The sequence below is a fragment of the Chrysemys picta genome, chromosome 3, assembly GCF_011386835.1.
Source record: "Chrysemys picta bellii isolate R12L10 chromosome 3, ASM1138683v2, whole genome shotgun sequence".
Lineage (NCBI taxonomy): Eukaryota > Metazoa > Chordata > Testudines > Emydidae > Chrysemys > Chrysemys picta.
In genome coordinates, this window is record NC_088793.1 from 94,682,152 (window position 1) to 94,707,674 (window position 25,523).

Below are 25,523 nucleotides of genomic sequence, written 5' to 3' on the forward strand. Positions count from 1 at the left end.
AAAGCTTTCTAATTATCAGCGTAGTTAAACTCTGGAATAGACCTCCAAGGAAGGTTGTGAAATCACCATTGTAACCCCAGATTCTTTCAACCCAAAGCGAGGTGGTGTCAGGAAATAAATCAGGGGAGACATGGCCGTCTGACCAGTAGATGGCTGGCACAAACAGGACAGCACAAGTGCTTTTACTTAAAGCTAAACTTTACTTAGTCTCAAGCACTTACACACGTCTGCAACAGGTTAGTAAAACACCCCCAACCCTCGATAATTACCGAAGCTGAGTGTGGCTCTCAAGTGGCACAGCAGCGGCCTGTCTGCCGGTGGGGAACACAAGATGCATCCAGAGGGAGAGTCCCTGAAGAGCCCCTTCTGAGAAGTCCCACTACCTCAAACTTTCCCCCCTTATTTATACATTAGTAATACAATGATATATCCCTTAAAGAAAACTTGCTAAGCAAGCAGTTTTTAAAGGTCAAGCAAGAGGTTTCCTTATGATCGTCAATTAACCAGATATGGGTTTTTTTCAGTGTCCATGCCTTGGGACCCTGACAGACACATTCCTCAGGGTACATTACAGACAAGCTTCCTGTTTTTCTAAAATACATATATCAGCAATTTCAACATTCTTAGCAGGAAGGACGCAGCGTCAAGCTGCCCTGTCTGTGGCACCCAAAACTCCCTCCCCTCCTGCCTGGGTTATGCTAAGGCTGCTGCATGACCAGTTTACGGCCTGCTGACTTGACTACTTTTAACAATAAGCAATAGTGGTTTCAGGCACTTTACTGGTTTGCCAAAATCTCCCCGTATAGCCATCACTGAAGGTTATTTAAGAACAGGTTGGACAAACACCTGTCATGGATGGTCTAGGTTTATTTGGTCCTGCCTCAGCACAGGAGGCTGGACTTGATGATTACTCAGGCTCCCTTTTAGCCCTGCATTTGTATGATTCTATGAGGTGTAAAGGTCCACCTGTGCAGGATTTGAGGCCCTCTACGCACACGTGCAATTTTGCTCATGGGAGCAGTTCCATGGAGCAAATGGAGCAAAGTTACACACTTACCTGTTTGCAGAATTGGGCCCTTTGTAGCTGGAACCTAGACTGTAAGGCCCAAATTCTATTACACTGCTAATATTACTTGCTGTTGCATAGCACTTTTCATCCGCAGATCTCAAGCCACTTTACAAAGGAACGTATCATTAGCCCTATTTCACAGATGGAGAAACTGAGGCACTGAGTCAAAATGACTTGCTTAAGGCCACCAGGTGAGAGGCAGACTCAGGAACAAGAACACAACTCTCCTGACTTGCAGTGCGACCATGCGCCTCTTTCTAAGGCACCTGTAATCTTATACTGTACCTCAGATATATTTAGTCCATTCTGCACTGTACCTTCAGCAGGTGTCCCTACATGTCAGAGGTTTCTGGATGCATCCCAGTGCAGAATACGTCCTAATAATAGAAGCCTGTGACAATGAGCTCTGTTAATAACTGTCCTAGGCAAGTGCTGGAAGGCCCATCTCATGGTATGCTTTAATGTACACTAGCTAATGGAGAGCACTGCACTCCTGCAGTGACCTCCGTGCAGAGGGCTGGGGGGAGGGATAGCTCAGTGGTTTGAGCATTGGCCTGCTAAACCCAGGGTTGTGAGTTCAATCCTTGAGGGGGCCATTTGGGGCAAAATCAGTACTTGGTCCTGCTAGTGAAGGCAGGGGGCTGGACTCGATGACCTTTCAAGGTCCCTTCCAGTTCTAGGAGATGAGATATCTCATTGGGCTCTTCTATCTGTAAAGGTGTGATTGGCTCTAACACATGGACTTTGGCTCTCCTGCCAATTGTCCTAGGGGAGATAAAACACCCTAGTTACAACAGGTGACTTTTCTTATTGGCAGTGAAAGGGGCCCCATTGCTCTTTGGACAATTCCTTCCTCTAAGGCAGGGATCGGCAACTTTTGGCACGCGGCCCACCAGAGTAAGCACCCTGGCAGGCCGGGCCGGTTTGTTTACCTGCCACGTCCGCAGGTTTGGCCAATCGCGGCTCCCATCAATGGGGGCAGTGGGAAATGGCGGCCAGCACATCCCTCGGCCTGCGCCACTTCCCACGGCCCCCATGGGCCTGGAGCGGCGAACAGCGGCCAGTGGGAGCCACGATTTGCCGAACCTGCAGACGCATCAGGTAAACAAACCCGCCCGGCCCGCCAGGGTGCTTACTCTGGTGGGCTGCGTGCCAAAGGTTGCCGATCCCTGCTCTAAGAGTATGTCTACATGTCACACCAAGCCCAGGTGTGTGGGACCTGTGCTTGTGGATTGGTGTTTCCAAGTTCATGCTTGAGCATCCATGCTGCATTGTAAACGTGGGTTTACAACTGCTGGACCTGGTTCTCATAGTCATGCTAATGCATCCATACCGCTCTATGCAGAGCTTCTGACTGAGGTCTGTGTCCACACTGCAGAACAGAAGGCCTTAGACCCAGTTACCACAGGACTCAAGCCCTGAGGGCTTGCTGACTCGCACTCATTGGTGTGCAGAGGCAAGGGGGCCTTGGGCTCAGACCTGCATCAGCGGCTGGTGCAAGGTAGAGTGTAGACACGCCCCCGGGGACTAACCACTACGGTGGCGCAGGAGCAGCCTCCACTGCTGATCTCCGGGCCTGGAGCACCCGGGACAGCAGTGTTCAGTGCACAGCGGGGCTGCTTTGCAGGACAGGAAGTGTGCCACGTGACCTGCCCCAGCTCACCTTCCTCCCCCTCCCAAGGCCGATCACATGAGAGGAGCCTGTCCCGGGGCAGCTTCGCTGAGCATGGAGCTGGCGGGCGGGCGCTGCGCGCTCAGCCTGTGGCTGCTGCTGTGCCGCTTGCCGGCCCCGGGCGCCGCCGCTCCAGCGCCGCCAGCAGGGCCCTTAGCCGTGGGTGAGTCTGGCTGAGCGCTCCGCGGAGCTAGCGCTGAGCCTCAGCCGCCGGGCTTGTCTCTCCCCCCGCCCCCAAAGAAGTAGGGCAAGGGGCCGCCCCTGCTGGAAAGGAGGCGGAGGGGCAGGGCTGGGGCACCGGCTCCGTGGGGTTGTCACCTACAGTCAGACCCTCCCGACCGGGAGCGACCCCGACACAAAGGCGCTGCCAGTCAATAGCTCCAGCCAGCCGGGCTTGTTCCTGCCCCCCTCCGCCTTCATCCCCCCTGCTGCTGGCTGCTGATTAATTGCAAAGCCCACGCTGAGAATGAGAGGCAGACAGAGCTCTCCTCCTGGGCCCCTGGTGCGGGGGGGCTGGGGACTTCCCCTTCCCCTCGGGGGCCTCACTGGAGACACCTCACTATAGCCTGGGAAAGCTTTACATCCATCCCGTGTGACTTGTCCCTGCCGCTGTAAACTGGCTCTGTGGCATTGCCACATTCCCTCACCTGCTTTCATGTGTCGCTGGCTGGAAATGTCCAGAAACTTCCCTGCCGGGGAGGTACCCCCCCCTTCCTTTTTATACACTCCCCCCTCCCCATTTGCTTTATTTTTAACCAAATGTACAATGCCATGCTATTTACATCTCTTCCCAAAACTGAGGCATTTGTGTGACTCCCAGCACTCTCGCAAATAAATCAGTCAGTCAGTGCCTGACCTGAGTAGAGCATGCTACAAGTAGGCTTGGCAGAATTCTATTTTTTTTTAATAATATATAGAGAGAAGATCCATGTTTATTTTTAAGCATCCCCCCCCCAATTGTTATTGATCTAAATTTTCACAGTTTGGGGAAATTGAGGGTGTGTGTCTGACAGTGGGGGATCACACAATTATTTAATGATAGTAGACATTAAGATTCAAAAACTTAAAGCTTTATAACCATCCAAACACAAATTGTGACCATCACTGGTCAAAATATACAAAGTAAATACCCTTAAATCAAACTCTAATATCTTCTCAAATAGCATTTTTCTTTTCCTATCTGTAAATTTTTGACTGATATTGATGAACATAAGAACAGCCATGCTGGGTCAGACCAATGGTCCAGCTACCCAATAATCTGTCTTCTGACAGTGGCCAATGAGAGGTGCTTCAGAGGCAATGAATAGAACAGGTAATCATCTCAAGTAATCCATCCCCAGTCACCCATTCCAACTTCTTGGCCTTCACAACATCCTCTGGCAAAGAGTTCCACAGGTTGACTGTGTATTGTGTGAAGAAATACTTCCTTAAATTTGTTTTAAACCTGCTGCCTATTAGTTTCATTTGGTGACCCCTAGTTCTTGTGTTATGAGAAGGAGAAATTGCACTTCCTTATTACTTTCTCCACACTAGTCATGACTTTACAGATCTCTATTATATCCCCCCTTAGTCGTCTCTTTTCCAGTCTTATTAATCTCTCCTCATAGGGAAGCTAATCCATACCCCTAAACATTTTGTTGCCCTTTTCTGTACCTTTTCCAATTACAATATATCTATTTTGAGATGGGACAACCAGATTGTTTTGTTTTGTTTTTTGGTTGGTTTGTGTGTGTACAATGAAATTGATATTTACTGACATTTGCCAATAAAAAAATCGAATCTTTCCAAAGCTGAGTATAGGTTATGTTGTCTGCATGAGGGTGTGGTTCAGACAATGGCATACAGGCTCGGCCCTGCATTACTTAATAATGCAATATGTCTGAAATTTATTTATTTACTCCATTATAATAAACATTAACTCATGTTTTGCCTTTGGTCAGCAAAGCAAACTCCACATTTTTCTCTGTGTGATTTTATTTTCTTCCAGTTATATACATGTTTTAAAAGAACTATTGCTCCATACTCAGCTTCTGTGACTCATATGCATCTGAAATGCAAACCTCTGTAAGTTTCCAGAAGACAAATCTTGCAACCATTAGCAGAAATTGCAATATTACAATTTTCAGATGTTCACATCTTCTTTTTAAGTTCCTGAAATAAGTTTCTGGTTAAAGCACACTATGAGGAGTCTGACTGGGGTTCTGTTCCCTGCTCTGCCATTGGCTGGCTGTGTGACCTGGGGCAAATCACTTTGCCTCTATGCCTCAATTTCCCTTTTGTATAATAGAGATAATAATTTCCCCTTTTATAAAGTGCGTTGAAATCTACAGCTTGAAAGGACTATTTATTATCATATCTGAAACCTGAAGGTCAGTATTCCTATAATATGTAACTTGGTAATTCATCTTTTAGTTTAATATACACCTAAAGTCCATTGGGTGCTTGCCTCTGCTTAGTGCTCAGGAACAGCAGTTGAAAACTTACCAGACACCTAGTAGCTAGAGACAGATACAAAAGATAAGGCTGGTAGAGGCTCCATGCCCTGGTAAGAAGTCTAGGCTGCCTGTTATCACAGCTGCTGGGGAGAAGATTGGGGTTTTTGGACCCTGCCTGGAGGCGTCATCTTTCCTATCAACTTTAGGATAGTACGGCTTGGTCTACACTACCCCCCTAATTCGAACGAAGGTACGCAACTTCAGCTACGTGAATAACGTAGCTGAAGTCGAAGTACCTTAGTTTGAACTTACCTTGGTCCACACTCGGCAGGCAGGCTCCCCCGTTGACTCCGCGGTACTCCTCTCGCCGAGCTGGAGTACCGCAGTCGACGGCGAGCACTTCCGGGTTCGACTTATCGCGTCCAGACTAGACGCGATAAGTCGAACCCAGAAGTTCGATTGCCAGCCGCCGAACTAGCGGGTAAGTGTAGCCAAGGCCTACATGTCTGAAAAAATTGAAACTCCCCCCTCCTCTAGCTGCTGGAAGGGAGAAGTGCTTTCTTTATTTCCCCACACCCAGCAGTAAATAAGGAGGATCTCCATCACTCCACCCCACATCATCTTCCAATTTTGGGTCATTTTCTGCTGCCTATGCTCACAGCTTTCCCAAGCAGTAGCAATAGAATGAAATTGATGTGATTCCTGTCCGTTTCAAACCACTCACACAGGCCAGTGAGCAGCAGCAGTGGGACTGATCATGGTTTTGTTAAGTTTACTCTCCTCCTGTTTAGCAAAACTTTGAGGCACAACAGAAGCACCGGAGCAGTCTGCAGATTTAGGATTACAACGCTGCATCTTGTACATTCAATTCACATTTGCAGGTTGTCTTTGTAATCATGGAGGCAAAAAGCTTAGTTTTTAAAATGAAAGCTTAAATTCTGCAGAACTTGATGGCATAGGCCCCACATTCATCAGGGCTAGTTTCCCAATCTCAGCTGATAAATAGATTTGCCAAGCATGGGCAAAACAGGATGATGTTGACTCATATATTAGTCTTAATGCAAACTGTAAGGAGAAACTCAGCACCTTGGCAAGAAAGAATCCATTTTCATTACTGTTTGTTTTCTAAAAACAGGGCAGTTCTGGCATGTATCCGACTTGCATTTAGACCCTACTTACCACATCACTGGTGATCACACCAAAGTTTGTTCTTCTTCCAAAGGGGCTAATGCCTCCAACCCTGGGCCTTTTGGAGATTTTTTCTGTGATTCTCCATATCAACTTATTTTATCAGCCTTTAAGTACATGAAAGAGTCTGAACAACAAGTTTCCTTCATGATATGGACAGGGTAAGTAATTGAGTCAGTTAATAGCCACCCTGCTAGTGAAACACTTTGAATAGTTGGAAGACCATAGTGCACTAGTTTTAAATACTCAAACATTTGTTTCTGTATGCAGCAATAAATTTGAGTCAGATGCTGCTTCTGTCTGCTCTGCTTGCATTATCTGAATTACTAACAAGTAGGGCTATCAATCTAAGGGCTGGTCCACACTAACCCCTCAGTTCGAACTAAGATATGTAACTTCAGCTATGTGAATAACGTAGCTGAAATCGAAGTACCTTAGTTCGAACTACAAAGTACTTACTGCGGGTCCACATGCAGCAGGCAGGCTCCCCTGTCGACTCCGCTTACTCCTTTCGCGGAGCAGGAGTACCGGCGTTGATGGCGAGCACTTCCGGGATTGATTTATCGTGTCTAGATAAGATGCGATAAATCGATCCCAGAAGATCGATTGCTTACCGCCGAACCCAGAGGTAAGTATAGACGTACCCATAGTTAACTCAAGCGATTAATGCAAAACAGATTAACTAGATGATTAAAAAATATTCATAATTAATCGCAGTTTTAATCGCACAGTTAATAATAGAATACCAATTTAAATTTTATTATAAATATTTTTGGTTGTTTTTCTACATTTTCAAATATTGATTTCAATTACAACACAGAATATAAAGTGTACAGTGCTCACTTTATTACAAATATTTGCAGTAAAAAGATCAACAAAAGAAATAATATTTTTCTATTCATCTCATACAAGGATGTAGTTCCTCTTTATCATGAAAGTGCAACTTACAAATGTAGAACTTTTTTTTACGTAGCTGCACTCAAAAACAAAACAATGTAAAACTTTAGAGCCTACAAGTCCGCTCAGTCCTACTTCTTGTTCAGCCAATCGCTAAGACAAACAAATTTGTTTACCTTTACAGGGGATAGTGCTGCCCACATCTTATTTACAATGTCACCTGAAAGTGAGCAAATGTGTTCACATGGTACTGTTGTAGCTGGCGTTGCAAGGTATTTATGTGCCAGATATGCTAAATATTCATAGGCCCCTTCATACTTTGGCCACCATTCCAGAGGACATGATTCCATGCTGAATTTAAATTGGTATCTATTATTGTTTAACAGTGTGATTAAAACTGTGATTAATGGTGATTATTTTTTTAATCGAGTAATTGCAATTTTTTTTTAATCGTTTGACATCCATACTAACAAGTTCCAAGACTGACCGAATGTTTAAGACCTCTGTAATAGATTTGGAGGTGCTGTGGAATAATTTATTAATATTGTATGTTGACCTGGTTATTGGGATGTTTACTGTATAAATATATTTGTATAGTTTAATATTGGCTGTTGGCGAAAACAAGGGAGCAGGAGGGAAAAAGAAATAAAGAACAAATTTTTAACAAGGATGATTAACCACTGGAACAAACTACAAAGGAAAATGATGGATTCTCGATCTCTTGGAGACTGGATGCCTTTCGGTGCTTTAACCAAACGAGTTATTGGCCTTAATACACTTAATACAGGGGTAAATGGGTGAAATGTAATGGCCTGTGTTATACAGGCGATCAGGCTAGATGACTTAATAGTCCCATCTGACTTTAAACTCTAAGAATCTATGGAAAAGAATGACTCAAAAGAAGCCACTTCTCTCCAAACACTTGAGGGTGTTAAGAGACAATAATGCCAGGATAGGAAGAGACCCAGGAGCATAGGTGATCAAAAGAACTGTGGCAGGTTTAAAAAGAAACACACTCTCAAGCATGAGTGGAGTTGTTTGTGGGAACCAGGCTCAGACAAAGGCACCCACTGGAGAGTCTGAAGAAGTTAGGCCTGCCAGGTTAGCATCAGATGATGGTAAGCCTTTAGGTCAGACACACGTGTATAGACTATTTTAAAATATTTTTTCTCTAAATGCGTTGTTCCCATTGTTAAAATAAACAACACTTTGGTTTGAGAAGGCTGTCTGATCATCCATTGGATACCTCTAGTCACAGACTCCTGAAGGGGAGACCTGCAGGTACCTGAACCCAGTCAGACCTTCTGGGTAAGCACGGCTGATGCAGAGTCTGTTGTAGGCCAGGGCTCAGTGTAAGAGTGGGATGACTGTGGAGTTCCACCCTGGTATAGGTAAAGGCCTGAGACCTAAGGAGATGCACACAGAGACCTGAAAAGAGAGAGAAGTGCTGCTGCTCTGTATCCATGGTAACCTCCTATGTGATTTTCATCTGCTACATTTTCTCTATCTGCAGTCTTCTCTATCCTTTATTTTGTGGTGTGGCTGGTTAAAAAAGATGTCCGCTTTATAATGCTGCCCTCCTCGTCTCTAACAACTGAAGGACCAGGCATCCTGTGGTTTGAATCTTTGGTTGAACCACCACATGGTTGTGCACAGTAATGTAATACTCGGAGGCTAGTTATTTTAACTGCATATTGGGTTCATACTTATGCCTTGACTTATGTGGTGAACAGGATTGGGTCAGGCCTGGCTACTACTCAGATGGGAGACTTTCAAGAAAAAATCAGGTTTTAAGGAAAATTCAGGAGGAACCTTTCTCCTCTTTGAGTCAATACTGAACTGATAACTCAGTATTGTGCCGGTGGTGGTGCTCTCTTTTTGACAAGAATTAGAACAAGTCTGCCCACTTTATCATCAACAAAGGCTGCTCCTGTAGTTGAGGCTGGGATGCAGGAGAGCAGGGTTGAAGTCCTATGTTGATCCCAGGCAAGACATTTACTCTGTCTGTGCCTCAGTTCCCCATCTGTAAAATGGGGGTAATGATGCTTCCCATTAGCAAAGGGATGCTATGAAGATAAATGCTTGTGAAGCTTTTGAACACTATGGTGATGGAGGCCATGTCAGTAGCTAGACAGGACTATCCTGGTATATTCCGTAAGAACTGGAGGTGATTAGTTTGGCGTCCTACCCAAAATCCCACATTCTACCTACCTACAATTCCCTCTTCAGTGTAAATTAGTGGATGTTTTACTTTTAGTGATGGGTACTTATTTTAGTGATGGGTGTGATGCCTGTGATTGCTGGTTTATCTTTGTGTTTCAAGGTCTTTTGAGCTAAAAGGTGCTATATAAATACAGTAGTAGGATGCTGACAAGTGTATATATAAACAGACCAGACTAGATTAACCCATTGTACTTTATTTTCAACAGAATGGGAATAAATAAATAAAACCTTAAATGGCTCGTGGGGAAGGGGCAGGGAAGCAATGAAATCCAGATTACATATCAACTTTGAGTGGGTTGGTTTGATAATGAAAAGTCTTAATAGTGGTAAGTATTTATCATGGGATTCTCTGTTAAACATGGAACCTATTTATAAAAGGAGCAGACTTGGCAGGGACCCTCTCAGACAATGCACTAGCTTTTTATTTGAGTCTGTAGCAGTGTTCCAGGCCAGAATTTACGTGCATTGGTAGAGTTGTTCAGAATAACAAATGAGTTGTTTTTTACAGTGTTGTAGCTACTTTGACACTTATGAAGTCCTCTTCTTTTTAGGGATAGTCCACCTCATGTTCCAGTCGAGGAACTCTCCACAAAGATGGTCATTAATGTTATTGGCAATATGACTTCCACCATTCAAAGTTTCTTTCCAGATCTCCAGGTGTTTCCTGCGTTGGGTAATCATGACTACTGGCCACAGGTAAAATGAGTTTTTAGGAATATGAGTGGATGAGCTTCTTTACCAGAATTGCTGTGTATAATTAAAAGCGCTGGAACACTGCAATAAAAATTAAATTTGTATATGTGTGTTATACTGGAGGCAGTATCCTATGATTCTCCAGTTTACACCTAGATCTTCACATCACTGTAGTATGGAAATATTTACATCTGAAGTACAACTTTCTCTGTGTGTAAAGTTACCTGAACTAATGCTGATGTCAGATCAAATCTTTCTATTGACCTATGATATTGCAAACTGACTTAGATAATTTGAATGCTTACAAATCATGAAACCACTACCTCATATACACAATTTATATACATTTAATTTTTTATGCTGGGTAAATCATGTGTGTGTGTGTGTAATACTTGAGCTCTGTACTATAGATGGCATCCTTAATGGGATCTGTCAGTGTGCCAGTAATATTCAAAGCCTGCTTAAAAGCTCATTGGGAGTGTGTCCATTGACTTCATTGGACATTGGATCAAGACCATGTACTTTTTTTGTAATTAATTTCCTGCTTTCTAATGGTGACATAAAACAAATGATAACATAAAATCCCACCGTTCCTTCACAGATATCAAAAATTGCATTAGTAGTGCATTGTTTGGGACTGCTACAGATATTTCCACTGACAAGTTATTGGTCCCATAGTTCATTCCAGTCTGGCACAATGCTTTTCTGACTTCCACATTGTGTTAGCAATGTTGTTCTCAGCATAGATGAAAACATAGTGAACACTAGAAACTGAACATATCCACTAAACATATTTCAAAGTTAATATAGAAGTTTAAAGGAGTAAGGGCTAAATTCTCTCACCAGATATGAGGGGAGGAGGTAGATCTTATGTAAGCAGATCAGTTGCAGTAATTTGTTTTTAAATTTTAGCCAGGACTCTCTAAGATCCTCCCATACTCTAAACAGTCCTCTCCCTTCCCCCCAAGCAGCATTCTGTATGTCAATTAGCCCTTACGGGGAGGGGGGGGGAGTATCTTTTAATATAATATATAGTTACATCTGTTTCTCCCCTTTGCTTAAATGAAATTTAGTTTAGGTTTTTGTTGTTGTTTGTTTGTTTTTTAAAAGGAGTTTCAAAGCATTTAGGGAGAATAACTGACATGCAGCAACCTCCTGGGATCTAGAGGAAGGTAGCTGCATACAAATATTCTGATACACATTGGCTGATGTAAATTCTCAGTGCAGACATTAGCATTTAGCTATTGAGCACCCTGTATGGTGAATGTTAGTCGTGTTTGTAAAGCATATGCAATATAACACATTGAAATATAGTAAACTAGGACAGAAAAATATCATGCTCCAAAAACCTGTTTGCTGTTTAAAGGGAAACTGCACCTATTTCCCTCAGCGTTGCACTCTAAAATATGTGAGTATTTATTATATAGCATTTCGTTTTGAAATATCAGACTTCATTGATGTGCAGAATTACCATGTTTTTTCCCTATAGTTTGAATATCATGTGGGAATATACAAGGGAGACACTGTACGAAATGTGAGGGTGCTGCAAGTTTGGATGGGCTCTATTTTGTAGGCACTTGCTTACTGCGTGCCACAAACTGACATTGATGTGGCACAGCACATAGGGCTGCTGTTGCAGTCCAAAAGCAGGAGTGAAATATGTATGCCCCAATATGCTGAACACCAACTGATTGAGTAAAGCTACTTAATGATCTTTGGTCCTTTTCTTGTTGCAACATATGTGGAAAATATCAGTGGATTAATATGTAATTGAATAGTCTTTCAGCCTTTGTTGTCCTCTTGCACAAGCCTGGTAGCTCCAATTAGAACAGGCTCCCTAATTTAGTGTCTAATCCAAATGTACACAGAACGCGACCCTGTGTTTGGGAGCCAGATTGAAGCCTCCTTGAACCCACAATGGAGCCTCATATCTGGAGCTAGATTTAAGCATATCTGTTGGATGAACACTCACCATATATTTGACCAGTGCAGTTCTGGAAATTCCTTTCACAGAAACAGAAACATATGTGATCCATGCAGCAAAAAGATGTAGACTGATTTTTGATAGCTTTACGTGCATGCAAAGACTGAAAGATGCTTTTATCCACAGACCTTGAAATAAGAGTGTCAACCTCAAGTGCCTACAAAGTTTAATTTTTACATTTTATTTGAACAAATCTGAAAACCACCATAATACTATTCTCTCATACCCCCCCCCCACGCACACACAATGTTTTGTGAATCAGAAAGGTGTCATTTTCATCGTGCATCAAAAAGAAAAACAAATTTTGAAACTTTGAAATTTTTTGTGCAACCGAGTTGTTAAGCCCTAATGCTATTGCTTTAAATGTTTCTAGCACTCATTTACTAGTGGTGTTAAATGCCATAGAAAAGTGACTTCACATTCAGTTCTGACTGAAATTCAGGTAATTGGTTCTGATTACTTGAACCTGGATCTCTGACAGCCCCGGTGAATGCCCTAACCACTAGGCTATTCTGGGATTGGGGTGTGGAGGGAGGGACGGTTTTTGACTTTTATGTGAAAAATTTGTATCAACATCTTTAACTAGAACTCTTGCACTTTCACCTGACCCAAGCAATGCTCAAGTGCCTCAGCAAAACCTGATTAGAGAACTCTCACATCAAACTTAGACAGAAGATGGAAAGTTTTTTCCCCTAAAAACCCTGTTTAAATGTTTAGCTTGGGAGCAAAAGAGTGCTGGGGGGAATAGCATTATGATGGTTTTCAGATTTGTTTAAATAAAATGTAAAAAATTAAACTTTGTAGGCACCTGAGGTAGAGTGGACAAAGCGTCTTTCAGGCTTTGCATATAAGTAGGGCCATAAAAATCTTTTTATTGCATTCACCACATATCTTTCTGTTACTGTGAAAGGAATTTCTATAGCTGCACTGGTCATCAGTGATATCTTGTAGTCAGAACAGTACTTTAAGCTCCCACTCCTTACCACTCCACAGAAGTAACTGGATGAGATTCTATGGCCTATGTTTTCCAGGAGATCAGACCAGATGGTCCCTTCTGGCTTTAAAAATCCATTAATTTGTGTGTCAGACTGTGATGAAAGTTCTGTTTTTTGACAGGATCAGCTGCCTGTATCTGCCAATGAAGTTTACAGTGCAGTAGCAAATTTCTGGAAACCTTGGCTAACTGATGAGGCAATTAGTACCTTCAAGAAAGGTAAAATATGGTAGCTACATTTTGTAAAACTAATGCTGAGAGGTCTGACAGTTCTATAGATTTACCCTCTCTCTTTCACTAACCTGCAAGAATGAATGAGTGCAATAGAGCATCTGGCCCAGTTTCTCCAGAGGTAAAAGAGTTATTGATTTTGCTATATAGCAATTCCTGTCTACAGTTAATCTTGTAGGGAGACTTTATTCTTGTTCTAGTGTAATAATAATTCCCTGCTTTGGGTAGCACTTACAATGTTGTAAGCTTTGTACAAACATAAAAGAGACTCATTCCCTGCATGGAAGAGTTCACAATCTAAAATAAGAGCATAACTATCAAGGAAGGGTATGTGAAGCCATAGTTACACTTGTACTTAAAGAAAAATTGAAGAATAATTGTTTACTTGTTTTGAGACTATTTGCAATTCAAAGAGCAAGATCTAGTAACACGTTTATGCAAAGTGAGGTGCTAGCAAATAATCTCTAGGATTACACAATTAATTAAAATGTTCCATATCTAATTTAGTTAATCAGATATAGGCTGATACAATAATGATTTTTTTTTAAACCAACGGGCTGACAAACTCAATTCAATTTCCAACTCCCAACAACACTGCAGGTTTGGAAGTTTAATTTGCACTGGAATATTTGGGGGTTGGCATTCTGAATAGGAGAGACTGGGTAAGAAGGACTTGAGAGCAAAAGGGGAGAGAGAGACTCTAATGGAATAACACACAGAGGGGCAGATCCTCAGCTGGTGTTAATTGAAGTCAGTGGAGCTATAGTAGCTGGGGGATCTGTTCCACAACATCTCAGAGTTAGGAAGAACACCTCGGGAATGGAGGTTGTTCATAACTCTGAAATGTTCACAGCTTCGAACAAAATGTTATGGTTGTTCTTTCAGAAGTTTACAACTGAACGTTGACTTACTACAGCTTTGAAACTTTACTATGCGGAAGAAGAATGCTGCTTTTAACCATCTTAATTTCAATGAAACAAGCAAAGAAAGTTTCCTTACTTTGTCATATCTTTTTTTGAAACTTTCCCTTTATTTTTTAGTAACTTATGTTTAACTCTGTATTGTACTGTATTTGCCTAGTAGTTTACGTTTAACACAGTAGTGTACTGTATTTGGTTTTGTTTTGTTTTTTTGTTCTCTGCTGCTGCCTGATTGCATACTTCCAGTTCCAAATGAGGTATGTAGTTGACTGGTCAGTTCATAACTCTGGTGTTCGTAACTCTGAGGTTCTGCTGTATGCTATAGAGGGTTGGCCAGAGTTGTGGGTTAATTTTTTCATGCTACTACATAACATAGGCTTCCTTTCATGAGCGTGAATGGATGGCAAAAACATTGTGTTTTCCTTTAATTGGATCTCTGTTTTGGAAGTCAGATGTCCTTTAACTACAGGAAAATCAGTGAACTCACAATGCTAATTTTGAGAACCCATGAAATGACTAAGATATTATTGTTGCATTTAGCACCACATATGCAATTACCCAATTCATACACACATGCGAATTGACAAATAAAGGGCAAAAAGTAGAAGTGGTCCTAAAAGATGCCCTGTGTCATTTTCCTTACCTCTGAGTGATCTTGAATACAGTGAAATCAACTAGATTATTTGAGAAATCAGGGCTGCTCGATATGAGTAAGCATGTCGGAATCTGGGTGATAGAAGTCTTACTAGTCTAAGTGTCAGTGTAGTCCTTTCACTCTAAACTTGTGTTCCGAAAGCATTCTTCCTCTAAATCATGTTGATCTTGTTTCCACAGGTGGCTTTTATACACAACTCTTTCAATCCAGTGTTAGCCCTCAACCACTCAGGATAATCAGTTTGAACACAAATCTATATTACAGTCCCAACCATGTGACTCTGAATATAACTGACCCGGCCAACCAGTTGGCATGGTTGGAGAGCACACTAGAAATCTCTCTTCAAAAGAAGGAGAAGGTAGGCATTACACACAGAATACTATGAATCAACTCAATGTCAGTAGTAGTATCCATCATATCTATTTGTGTAAATTGAAAGAAAGCTAGCAAAAGGAAAAAAGAAAGAAGTGAATCAAATTTCAGGGCTATTTTAGGATTTGCAATTGATTTGATAGGGCAGAGGCTTTAAGAAATGTATATTTGCTACCTGCTCCATACAGTAGTGAGCAATAGGAGAGGAAAAAAAGAGACCTGACTCTAGTCTTACTTATACAGGTTTAATATCATTATAATAATGATAATATCATCTACAAAAAGGGAAATAAAAACAGCCCAGGAAACTACAGACCAGCTAGTTTAACTTCCGTGCCAGGGAAGATAATGGAGCAAGTAATTAAGGAAATCATCTGCAAACACTTGGAAGGTGGTAAGGTGTTAGGGAACAGCCAGCATGGATTTGAAAAGAACAAATCATGTCAAACTAATTTGATATGATAACAAGTCTTGTGGATAAGGGAGAAGCGGTGGATGTGGTATACCTAGAGTTTAGTAAGGCATTTGATTTCTTCTCACATGATATTCTTATCGATAAACTAGGCAAATACAACTTAGATGGGGCTACTATAAGGTGGATGCATAACTGGCTGGATAACCGTACTCAGAGAGTAGTTATTAATGGTTCCCAATCCTGCTGGAAAGGTATAACGAGTGGAGTTCCGCAGGGGTCTGTTTTGGGACCGGCTCTGTTCAATATCTTCATCAATGACTTAGATAGTGGCATAGAAAGTACGCTTATTAAGTTTGCAGATGATACCAAACTGGGAGGGATTGCAACTGCTTTGGAGGATAGGGTCAAAATTCAAAATGATCTGGACAAATTGGAGAAATGGTCTGAGTTAAACAGGATGAAGTTTAACAAAGACAAATGCAAAGTGCTCCACTTAGGAAGGAACAATCAGTTTCACACATACAGAATGGGAAGAGACTGTCTAGGAAGGAGTATGGCAGAAAGGGATCTAGGAGTTATAGTGGACCACAAGCTAAATATGAGTCAACAGTGTGATGCTGTTGCAAAAAAGGCAAACATGATTCTGGGATGTATTAACAGGTGTGTTGTGAGCAAGACACGAGAAGTCATTCTTCTGCTCTACTCTGCGCTGGTTAGGCCTTAACTGGAGTATTGTGTCCAGTTCTGGGCACCGCATTTCAAGAAAGATGTGGAGAAATTGGAGAGGGTCCAGAGAAGAGCAACAAGAATGATTAAAGGTCTAGAGAACATGACCTATGAAGGAAGGCTGAAAGAATTGGGTTTATTTAGTTTGGAAAAGAGAAGACTGAGAGGGGACATGATAGCAGTTTTCAGGTATCTAAAAGGGTGTCATAAGGAGGTGGGAGAAAACGTGTTCATCTTAGCCTCTAAGGATAGAACAAGAAGCAATGGGCTTAAACTGCAGCAAGCGAGGTTTAGGTTGGACATTAAGAAAAAGTTCCTAACTGTCAGGGTGGATAAACACTGGAATAAACTGCCTAGGGAGGTTGTGGAATCTCCATCTCTGGAGATATTTAAGAGTAGGTTAGATAAATGTCTATCAGGGATGGTCTGGACAGTATTTGGTCCTGCCATGAGGGCAGGGGACTGGACTCGATGACCTCTCGAGGTCCCTTCCAGTCCTAGAGTCTATGAATAATTCTGACCTCACTCCTGATCTGTGTTGGTGTATGTGAGATCAGAATCTTGTCTGCATTATAAGGACTATTACAGTACTTTCATAGCCTAGGAAATCCAAAATGGAATTATCCACAAAACTACAAGACTTGATGCAGAGGACATTTCTGCTATTTAAATGGGAAATTGGTTGAAAAGTTGCATCTATAACATGGTACCAGAGAACATGGGTATGTTTGTACATGTATTTGCAGTATAAATATTACATTCTTTCCTTTTAGCAGATAATACACATGAAAAGCATATTTCACAAACTCTATCTTGCATACACAAAATGTTGTTCAGATTGCTAAGCATGCAGAAGTAAAGAAATGAAAGTTAAAATTGTGTACACAGTTTTGTCTCCTGTGTGAATACATATTGCTACAATATTTAATCAAACAGTCATATGCCATTTCTCAAACCCTACAATAAAATAATCAAACAATTTTGGAACCTAAAACAGTTCAAGAAAACAGCAAAAAGTTTTTCATTTTTTTGTTGTTTTTTTAAAATAATGAAACAAGTGTATTTTTCCCCACTCTCCTTGTCTCCTAAATTACTGAAATCTTTTTTGCACAGCCTTTCCCAAAATATTGACACTAGTCCAAAGAACAATGCTAAAAATGTCACTCTGGCAAATATTTTTCAAAAAATTATGAATGTTCAAAAAGAAAGGCTTAGAAAGGAAATGTCTGCAGCTTTAGTTCTAGGAGTTGCCACTTCCCTAATAGTGTAATAAATGTATTCACTTATGCTCATTTTCTGATGTAAGGTTACTAAATATTGGTTCATAATTACTTTACACACTGTTACTAACTACTCATACTTGCTTATAGCAAAACTAACTTACAATGTTCAGGCTGACAAAGTCTTTCAAAGACCACATTATTATGAGACTCAATGTTAATCAGTTCTAGGCTAAAGCTGAAAATGTTTGCTTCATATGAGGATGCTAATTGTGTTGTATCTATCTGATCTTTTAGGTATATGTGATAGGACATGTGCCAATAGGATATCTGCCTTTCACAAGGAACATTACTGCCATAAGAGGATATTACAATGAGAGATTAGTAAAGATTTTTCGCAAGTATAGTGATGTTATTGCTGGACAGTTTTTTGGACACACACACAGAGATAGCATTATGATCCTTCTGGATGAGAAAGGTAATGATGTTTGTAGAATACAAGTGTCTTTGCTGCATCCTTTCCTGATTGGCTCCAAGTAAAAGAATATTTTGGTGTATATGGGGGCCAGTCGAACTCTGGTGTGAATTATTCTTAAAAATAAATGGGGATGAAAGTGCTATTTATTTATTTTTTATCAAGGTTGTTGAACACTTACTACAACACTGTATAAATGGTGTTCTCCCAAAATTCCTGTAATGAGAACTGCACGGAAGAACTATGCATTGTATTGTAAGACAGATTGTCCACATTTTCCTTTTCTACTGATATTAGAAGAGGCTTTCTAAGCATCACATTTCTAATGAACGCCAATAGTTCCTAGACAAGCATCTCTAGTCTTTCCTCTCCTGTCTTTCAGTGACATGGTCAAATTACACTGGCCAGTTCCTATTGTGTGTTATGTATGTCAAAGGGAATGTTCTCGGGCCAAGGAAACATGTTCTGCTTTTTGCGTTTCCTGCATCATTACTGAACCTCTCTGCTGGGTTCCCTGCTGCTTCAAAGTTAATTAAGATAAGTGGCGGCAGTGGGGAAAAGAAATATCTGCTTGTGCCATCTCCTTGATCAGGTGATTTCCCTTTGGGATAAGCACCCAGCTTTGAAGGCTTTGCATTGTGCTCTGAAATCACTTATTTTTAAGAGTGAGAGTGGCTACAAAGGATGTTGTTTCTAATAGAAATCGCTGCTTAAATATTTGTGTCTATACCATAGAATGGTGACTCCAGTGCCTGAGTTCGCTACAAGTTTATAGCTATAAACTTGCCATAATTGACTCCACATTTATAATAGGTTTTATACAAACTTCTAAAAACAATTATAAAATCCTGCAGTGAATCAGCTCTTCACTCTGAGTCGCTGTCCTCGTAACATAGACCAATTTCACATTGACACCCAATAAGAAGGAATAGCACCAAGTGAGAGAACCACCTTTAAAGAGTTTGTTCTTAATGTGTCTGTTAAGGCATGATGTTCCCAGGGCTGGCTGCACATTTAATTAACTGATTACACATCCAAACTTCAGCGAGGGGGACAGACCAGCCTTGCTGCTTTGTCGCTGCAGTTTGCATTGTGCAAGTCGCTCTGCTTCCAAATCTGTTTTATTGTCTTGTTCCTCTGACAAAAATAGGCACTTGCATGTCTAATCTTGCTCACTATGACTTTGCTCTTTTCAGAATGTGTTCTCATTTCAGACATTTGTTTATTGACAAAGCTTCGCTGAATTCAAGCTCAATTGGAATTTGCAGCCAAAATCCATGTATGAGATACAGAGTCCATTTTATCTCCTTCAGAAGAGTCTGCTGGCTTTCCAGCACTGTTCTTCAGCTTTCAGAGCACCTACTCACTTGTGGCCTTCAGCCTTGTGACTTCTGCACTGTTATGTTGGCTGCATAAAGGAATATCTAACTTTCTTCATAGAGATGCTCTAAATACACATACTTGTGTATTCTAGCTACTGAAAGTCCTCAAATATTCTCCCTTTGACTTGCTGTAAAGAGCAGGGTAGACATAACAGGTGCCAGCAGGGATTTCTCTCATAGCCTGGTTAGATGAGCTTCAGGACAAATTGTTTTAGGCTCCTGACATTTCTGATAATGCAAAAAACATAAAGGAAGCTGCATGTAAGAAGTAAGTTGAAGATAGCTCTGATCTGTTTCCTTTAGTGAGGCTTGTCACAGTTCAGGGCACCTGTACCTGAATTCCTGCTCTGTGGTCCAGCAAGGGCAACCACTCTCAAGTTTCTGGCTCCCCAACTATCAGCTCTCTTGGGTGGAGACGTGTCCTAAGTTCCCTCTAAGCTTTGCGGCCATGCAACAGCCTATTAAGTGCCATGCAGGCGCTCGGGGCTGTGGTGGGGAGAGGCGCCTCTCCCCACCGTCCCCCGGCCTGGACCTGCCGTGGCTTGGGGAGAGGCACCCCTCCCCCAGCTCCAGCCCAACCCGAAGAGAGGCACCTATCCCACGGCCCCAGTCCCGGAGCTGCTGTGGCAGGGAGAAGGGCCTCTCCCCACTGTTCCCCAGCCCAAGTGCTGCTCAGGGAGAGAGAGCTAGGGGGAGTCCTTTATCCCTGCTGTAGCCCCAAGGCAGCCTAAACCCCTCATCCCCGGCCCCACCCGAGAGCCCCCCCAACCAGAGTCCACCCCCTGCAACCCTCTGCCCTCGCCCTGAGTCCCTCATCCTCAGTCCCACCCCACAGCCCGCACCCCCAGCTGGAGTCCGCACCTCCCCCCCGCATCCCGAGCCTCTGCCACAGCCCTGAGTCTCCTCCCACACTCTGAACCCCTCGACCCCACCCCCACCACAGAAATTTTGTTATGTCCACCAATATGGAGGTGATGTATCACACATACCTCCATATTGGTGCACATAACAAAATTCATTCTGCACATGCGTGGGAAAAATTAGAGGGAACACTGGACGTGTCTCTCTCCTTCCTGACCAGGGTATTTCCAGGCTGCACAGCTCCCTGCCTACACTGAGTTCCCCAGCAAATCAGACTGCCTGAGCAGGCCAGCTTTGCCTTCTCCTCACAGGCTATAGGCAGCATAATTGCCCACAGTTAAATTACACCCAGCTCTTTCTGAGCAAGCACTTTTATTCTTAAGGGGAAAGCATTACAGAAAAAATATATTAAAACAATAAAAGGAAGGATTGGAGCCTCCCTTGGACAGTTTAAACTCACGCTGTTTATCCAAAAGTCCTTTCTCTGACTGTTGGTTCTCTAGAGAATCCAGTCTGAATCAGTATATGCAAATCTCTCCTGGTGGTGGTAGCTCTCTGGAGGTATTATAATCTGAGTAAATTTGCCTAATCACTCCCCCATTGTTCTCAGTTCCTGGAGGACTGTTGTTCCCATCCCCCATGGAATTGCATACAATCCCTGGCCCACAATGATACATAAACTTAATTCAATAAGGACCTGAAGAATAGCTTTGTAAATCTCAAAAGCTCGTCCCTTTCACCAACAGAAGTTGGTCCAATAAAAGAAAAATGACCTCACCCACTTTGTCTGTCTTCAATGAGGTTGTGCAGGAAATTGCCATATCTGTCACCATGCTAACAACAGATATACACTGGATACGTAGGGCATGGCTACATTCTGGATTGTTGGGCCAATGTAGCTATTCTGGTGCAAGCCTCCAGTGTAGGTGCGCTGCACTGACGTAAAGCAGAATTCATATGGGTGAGACGTACCTAGGTTTGCATCAGAGCAGCATCTCTATGCTGGGCGGTTGCACAGATATAGCTACCCCTCTGCAAAAATCCGTAAAGTACCTAAGCCAAGCACCCTGTGTCTTGTCTTCTTTGTTATTAAATGTAAATAATGCATTTCTAAAAGCATTTACTCTAAAGGGAATGATTATTTCCCAATTTTTTTTTTTCAGAAAACCCAATAAATTCCTTGTTTGTGGCACCTGCTGTGACTCCAGTGAAAAGTGTGTTGCAGAGAGAGTCCAACAATCCTGGAGTCAGACTGTATCAATACGATCCTCTTCAGTATAGCTTGTTGGTATGTAAAGATTAAAAGCATTGTGTTAGTGTTAGGCTTGAGCTGTAGCTATTTTAATACTTTTTTCATACTGGGTGTCCTGCTGCCAGATTGGTGCTGGGTTCTGTCTTCTCAGTGATAGACAGAGAGGGGTGGGAGGAGGAAGGGAAAAATCTTCAAATAGGAACTATGCAGCCTTTCCTGGGCCTGAAAGATCCACCTCCCATTTTCTTTCTGCTGCCTAAACCCTAGAACACAGGATAAAAGTCAGAAAAAAAGCTTTTGTTCAGCTGTGGAAAAGGCAAGTAAAATCCTGGCGTGTATGGATAGGTCTCTCTTTAGACACATGTGAGCTTTGGTGATAGAGAGAATAACTTTGGTGCACTTAGTCTGGCACTGTATAAAACACTGGAAGAGAACTTCCAGAAGGTTCAGGGGTGAAATCCTGGCCTCACTGGAGTCAATGGCAAAGCTTATGTGCTTAGCTGCTGCCCATTTCTCACATGACCCTCATTCCTGCAGGTCTTCATTTCCCTACATTCTTCCCATGGCCTCCACTGGCCACCTATCCATATGCCACCAAATGGTGCCTGGGGAAAAGTGAGTTCAGCCCTTACTATGCTTTTCTCACTATATGTAGCCTAGATCTGGTTTTAACATTCATTTGGCCAGCCATGAGAGATGTGCATAAGGACTTCGGTTTACCCTCTTCTTTGAGGGAAAGCACCTCCAATAATGTAGCTACTTCATTTGTCTCTCTCGTCTCTTTCTTCCCCCCACCATTACAACAGTGCAAGTGCCAGCTTATGGTGTGAGCCCAACTCTTGGAGTGGGGCATGACCTTTTATTCAGTTGTGAATAATAAGCAGTGACAGCTTCCTAATCAATATATCATTCTAGAAACTTAATGAAGCAAGCAAGAAAGCAATACAACTGTGCCTCCCGCCTTTTTTTTTTTTTTAAACCTGTAGGATCTTTGGCAGTTTTACTTGAACCTCACAGATGCCAACATGAAAAATGAATCAAACTGGAAACTAGAATACATCCTGACCAAAGAATATGGTATTGAAGACTTGAAGCCAGAAAATTTATATGAAATAGCAAAGCAATTCACTGTGCCACACAGCAAACTGTTTCAAAAATATTACAATAATTTCATTGTGAGTTATGACAAAAGCATTGTCTGTGAAGGGGACTGCAAGACCAGCCAGATATGTGCAATGCAGTATTTGGATCACTCTTTCTATACAGATTGTATCCAACGGGGTAGTGTAGAGATGAAGTACAATGTGATCAGTACTGATGCTGTTATGTAGCCTGTATTTTAAGGAATCTGTTTCCCTATTCTGCTGAAGTGGGAACCTGTGGCAATCCTCTGTGAATTGAAGGGGGGCATTACATCCCCTAAATCTTTTATTCTTGGTAAATATATTGGCCATAATTTTCCAATTGCTTTGTCTAAAGTTGAACACCTTAATAACAATGGCTTGATTTTTCAGTGATCCTGAGCACCAGTGACAGCCATTACAATGAATGTGCACTGCAGTTGCTCAGTACTTATGAAAACAAGCCATTTTTATTCAGGTGTGTAAATATGGGTTTCAGTGTCTAACTTTAGGCACCTTGGTTTGAATACTTGGGCGATATATACGCTGTTTAGATTATAATCTGTAACGCTGCAAAAAGCAATGTTTGTATAAGTTTGTAAGTCAAGTTATCGCACAATCAGTACACACACCTTTGTGATCTGTAAATATTTACTGAAAGTTGAAGGACACAGGACTATCCAGTACTAAGGGTAGGTCTACATTTGGAGCTGGGGGGTGTGGTTTCCAGTTCAAGGAGATATACTCCTGCTATCTGTAATTGAGCTAGCTTGCTAAAAATAGTGTAGTTGCAGCAGCATGAGTGGCGGGATGGACTAGCTTCCCTGAGCGCATGCCTAGGATGGGTACATATTTGGGTCAGCTAGCTTGTCCCATCACCAGCGCTGCCATGGCTACATGCTATTTCTAGCATGCTAGCTCAATCAGCTCTAATGTGAGTATGTCTCCTTGAGCTGGGAATCATACCCCCAGCACCAAGTGTAGTAAGGCTCAGATCCTCAAAGGTGCTTAGGCAACTAACACCCATGGGAGGCGCCTAAATGCCTTTGAGGATCTGGACATTGCTTTCTCCGTATAAAGCTGTGTATATTAGTGGTAATGTCAGATTTATATTAACAGATTTTTTTGACAATGTAGGGACACAAATCAGTGTTTGACTCACTGGAAGTCACTAATGAGATATGAATACACATTCATCTATGTAATACAGGCAAATGCGCACCTATCACAAGATTTCTGAAACTTTTTCATAGGGTGAACTATATCGTAATACAGAGTTTCTCATGGACAACCTTTCCTCTGGTTTGTGATTGCACAGACCACCTGTTCCCTGAGTCAGCTGCAGCTATTGTTTGCATGAAAAAGTAATATTCTCCCAAGTATTTTAAATGTCTTTTAATGCAATTCAACATATGGAAATGAGAAGTCATTTTCTGCTCTCCATGGAGTGCAGGGCCACAGTTTGAGAACTGTGGTTAATACATATATTATTCATGAGTAGCCAAACCTATAGCTGTGGTTGCAAAACTATTCCCATTATTAACCCCTTGTTTTTCATGAAGTCTTAACTTACAGATAGATTTTGCTGTTGGAGAACATCTCATGTTTTGTCTCAACCCAAAAGTGAAATTTGTTCTGCAAAGTCTGAGGGGAAAATCCCTGCAGCTGCTGATTATGAAGAATAAATTTAAAAAATAATAAAAAATATTGTTAGCTTTTTTCAAATATCTTAGACTTGTAATGGAAGGATCCTCCAATGAGGAATGCTTGCTTTTTCTAAGTTTGCATTCTGAAACAAATTTTCAATGTTATTAACATTTGAGCAGGTCATCAAATATGCACAATAGGAAATCTCATTAAATTTTAAATAGTGCCCGTACATGCCCAACTCTAGCAATATGGACTTTGAAAAAAAGGTAAGAGAAATTAATCTGGCTTTCTTCAATTATTCAATTATTCTCTGTAAACAAGGCTTCCATACTATGACAGTGTTCCTTCCTTCCTTCCTTCCTTCCTATGAATGTTTAGAATGTGCTTGATCATTAGATCACACATTCTATTCATCTTTCCCATACACTGGCCTTTGCACACCAGAATGCAGCAGACTGACTTCTTAAAAGCATTGCTGGGATTCCTATAACTATCACACTGGTATTTGTCCAAACTGTATGTCTTTGCATTAAGATAAAGTGATGCAGTGGCATTAAATACAAAAGAAAAGATGTGTTTTTAAAATAAAATAAGAAAATACAAGAATGAAGGTCCTCTTATGAAAGCAAACTCACCCACATTATACATTTGTAGTATTTTCCCATTGCTGTTAAGAACAATCTGTCCAAAATAACATTTCTCTGATAACTTGACCACTCATATTTCACAATTTAAAAATAAATTGTGCACACACTTAATTGCTGCATTAACATTTCGAGGGTGTGTAAAATATAGAAATATAGGTATTAATACCATGTAAACGTCATATTTTATGCCAAATAATTTCTACTGTAATATTTCTCTTAAATTATATTTCCTGAAATTTTCCATGTTTTGTCAGCCTAGATGTGGCTCCCCCACCTTAAAGAGGAATAAATCATTTAGAATGAATACCAGCAAATGGTCTGATTACATTCAAATGGAAGTAAAACAACCTTACACTCCTTACCATCCAATTGATCTGCTGCCGGTAATCTCACATGTATCCGGATATATAAATAAATAAAATAAAGAGAGCTACTTGTGCA

General features: G+C 41.6%; 1 protein-coding gene across 2 annotated transcripts; it reads left to right on the forward strand.

The window, feature by feature from the left end:
• The first annotated feature begins 2,649 nt into the window (after positions 1-2,649).
• SMPDL3A (sphingomyelin phosphodiesterase acid like 3A) lies at positions 2,650-25,523 on the forward strand. Of its 2 annotated transcripts, XM_005280187.5 has the most exons (8): positions 2,650-2,904; positions 6,312-6,525; positions 10,036-10,180; positions 13,278-13,374; positions 15,141-15,319; positions 17,992-18,172; positions 21,576-21,700; positions 22,651-25,523. In XM_005280187.5, exons 1-8 carry the CDS (start codon positions 2,760-2,762, stop codon positions 22,993-22,995), a joined length of 1,431 nt encoding a protein of 476 aa, XP_005280244.2. In that variant the 5' UTR covers positions 2,650-2,759; the 3' UTR covers positions 22,996-25,523. The 2 variants fall into 2 exon arrangements, with proteins under 2 accessions (XP_005280244.2, XP_005280245.2); XM_005280188.4 differs by lacking the exon at positions 6,312-6,525 and having other exon boundaries at positions 2,764-2,904.

What these genes read in the sequence shown, in the direction of transcription:
- SMPDL3A (XM_005280187.5), top strand. Translation starts at nt 2,760, where the DNA reads ATGAGAGGAGCCTGTCCCGGGGCAGCTTCGCTGAGCATGGAGCTGGCG. An exon ending in ATCATGACTACTGGCCACAG is followed by an intron (nt 10,181 to 13,277) that starts GTAAAATGAGTT and finishes GTTTTTTGACAG; the next exon opens with GATCAGCTGCCTGTATCTGC. An exon ending in GATCCTTCTGGATGAGAAAG is followed by an intron (nt 18,173 to 21,575) that starts GTAATGATGTTT and finishes TTTTTTTTTCAG; the next exon opens with AAAACCCAATAAATTCCTTG.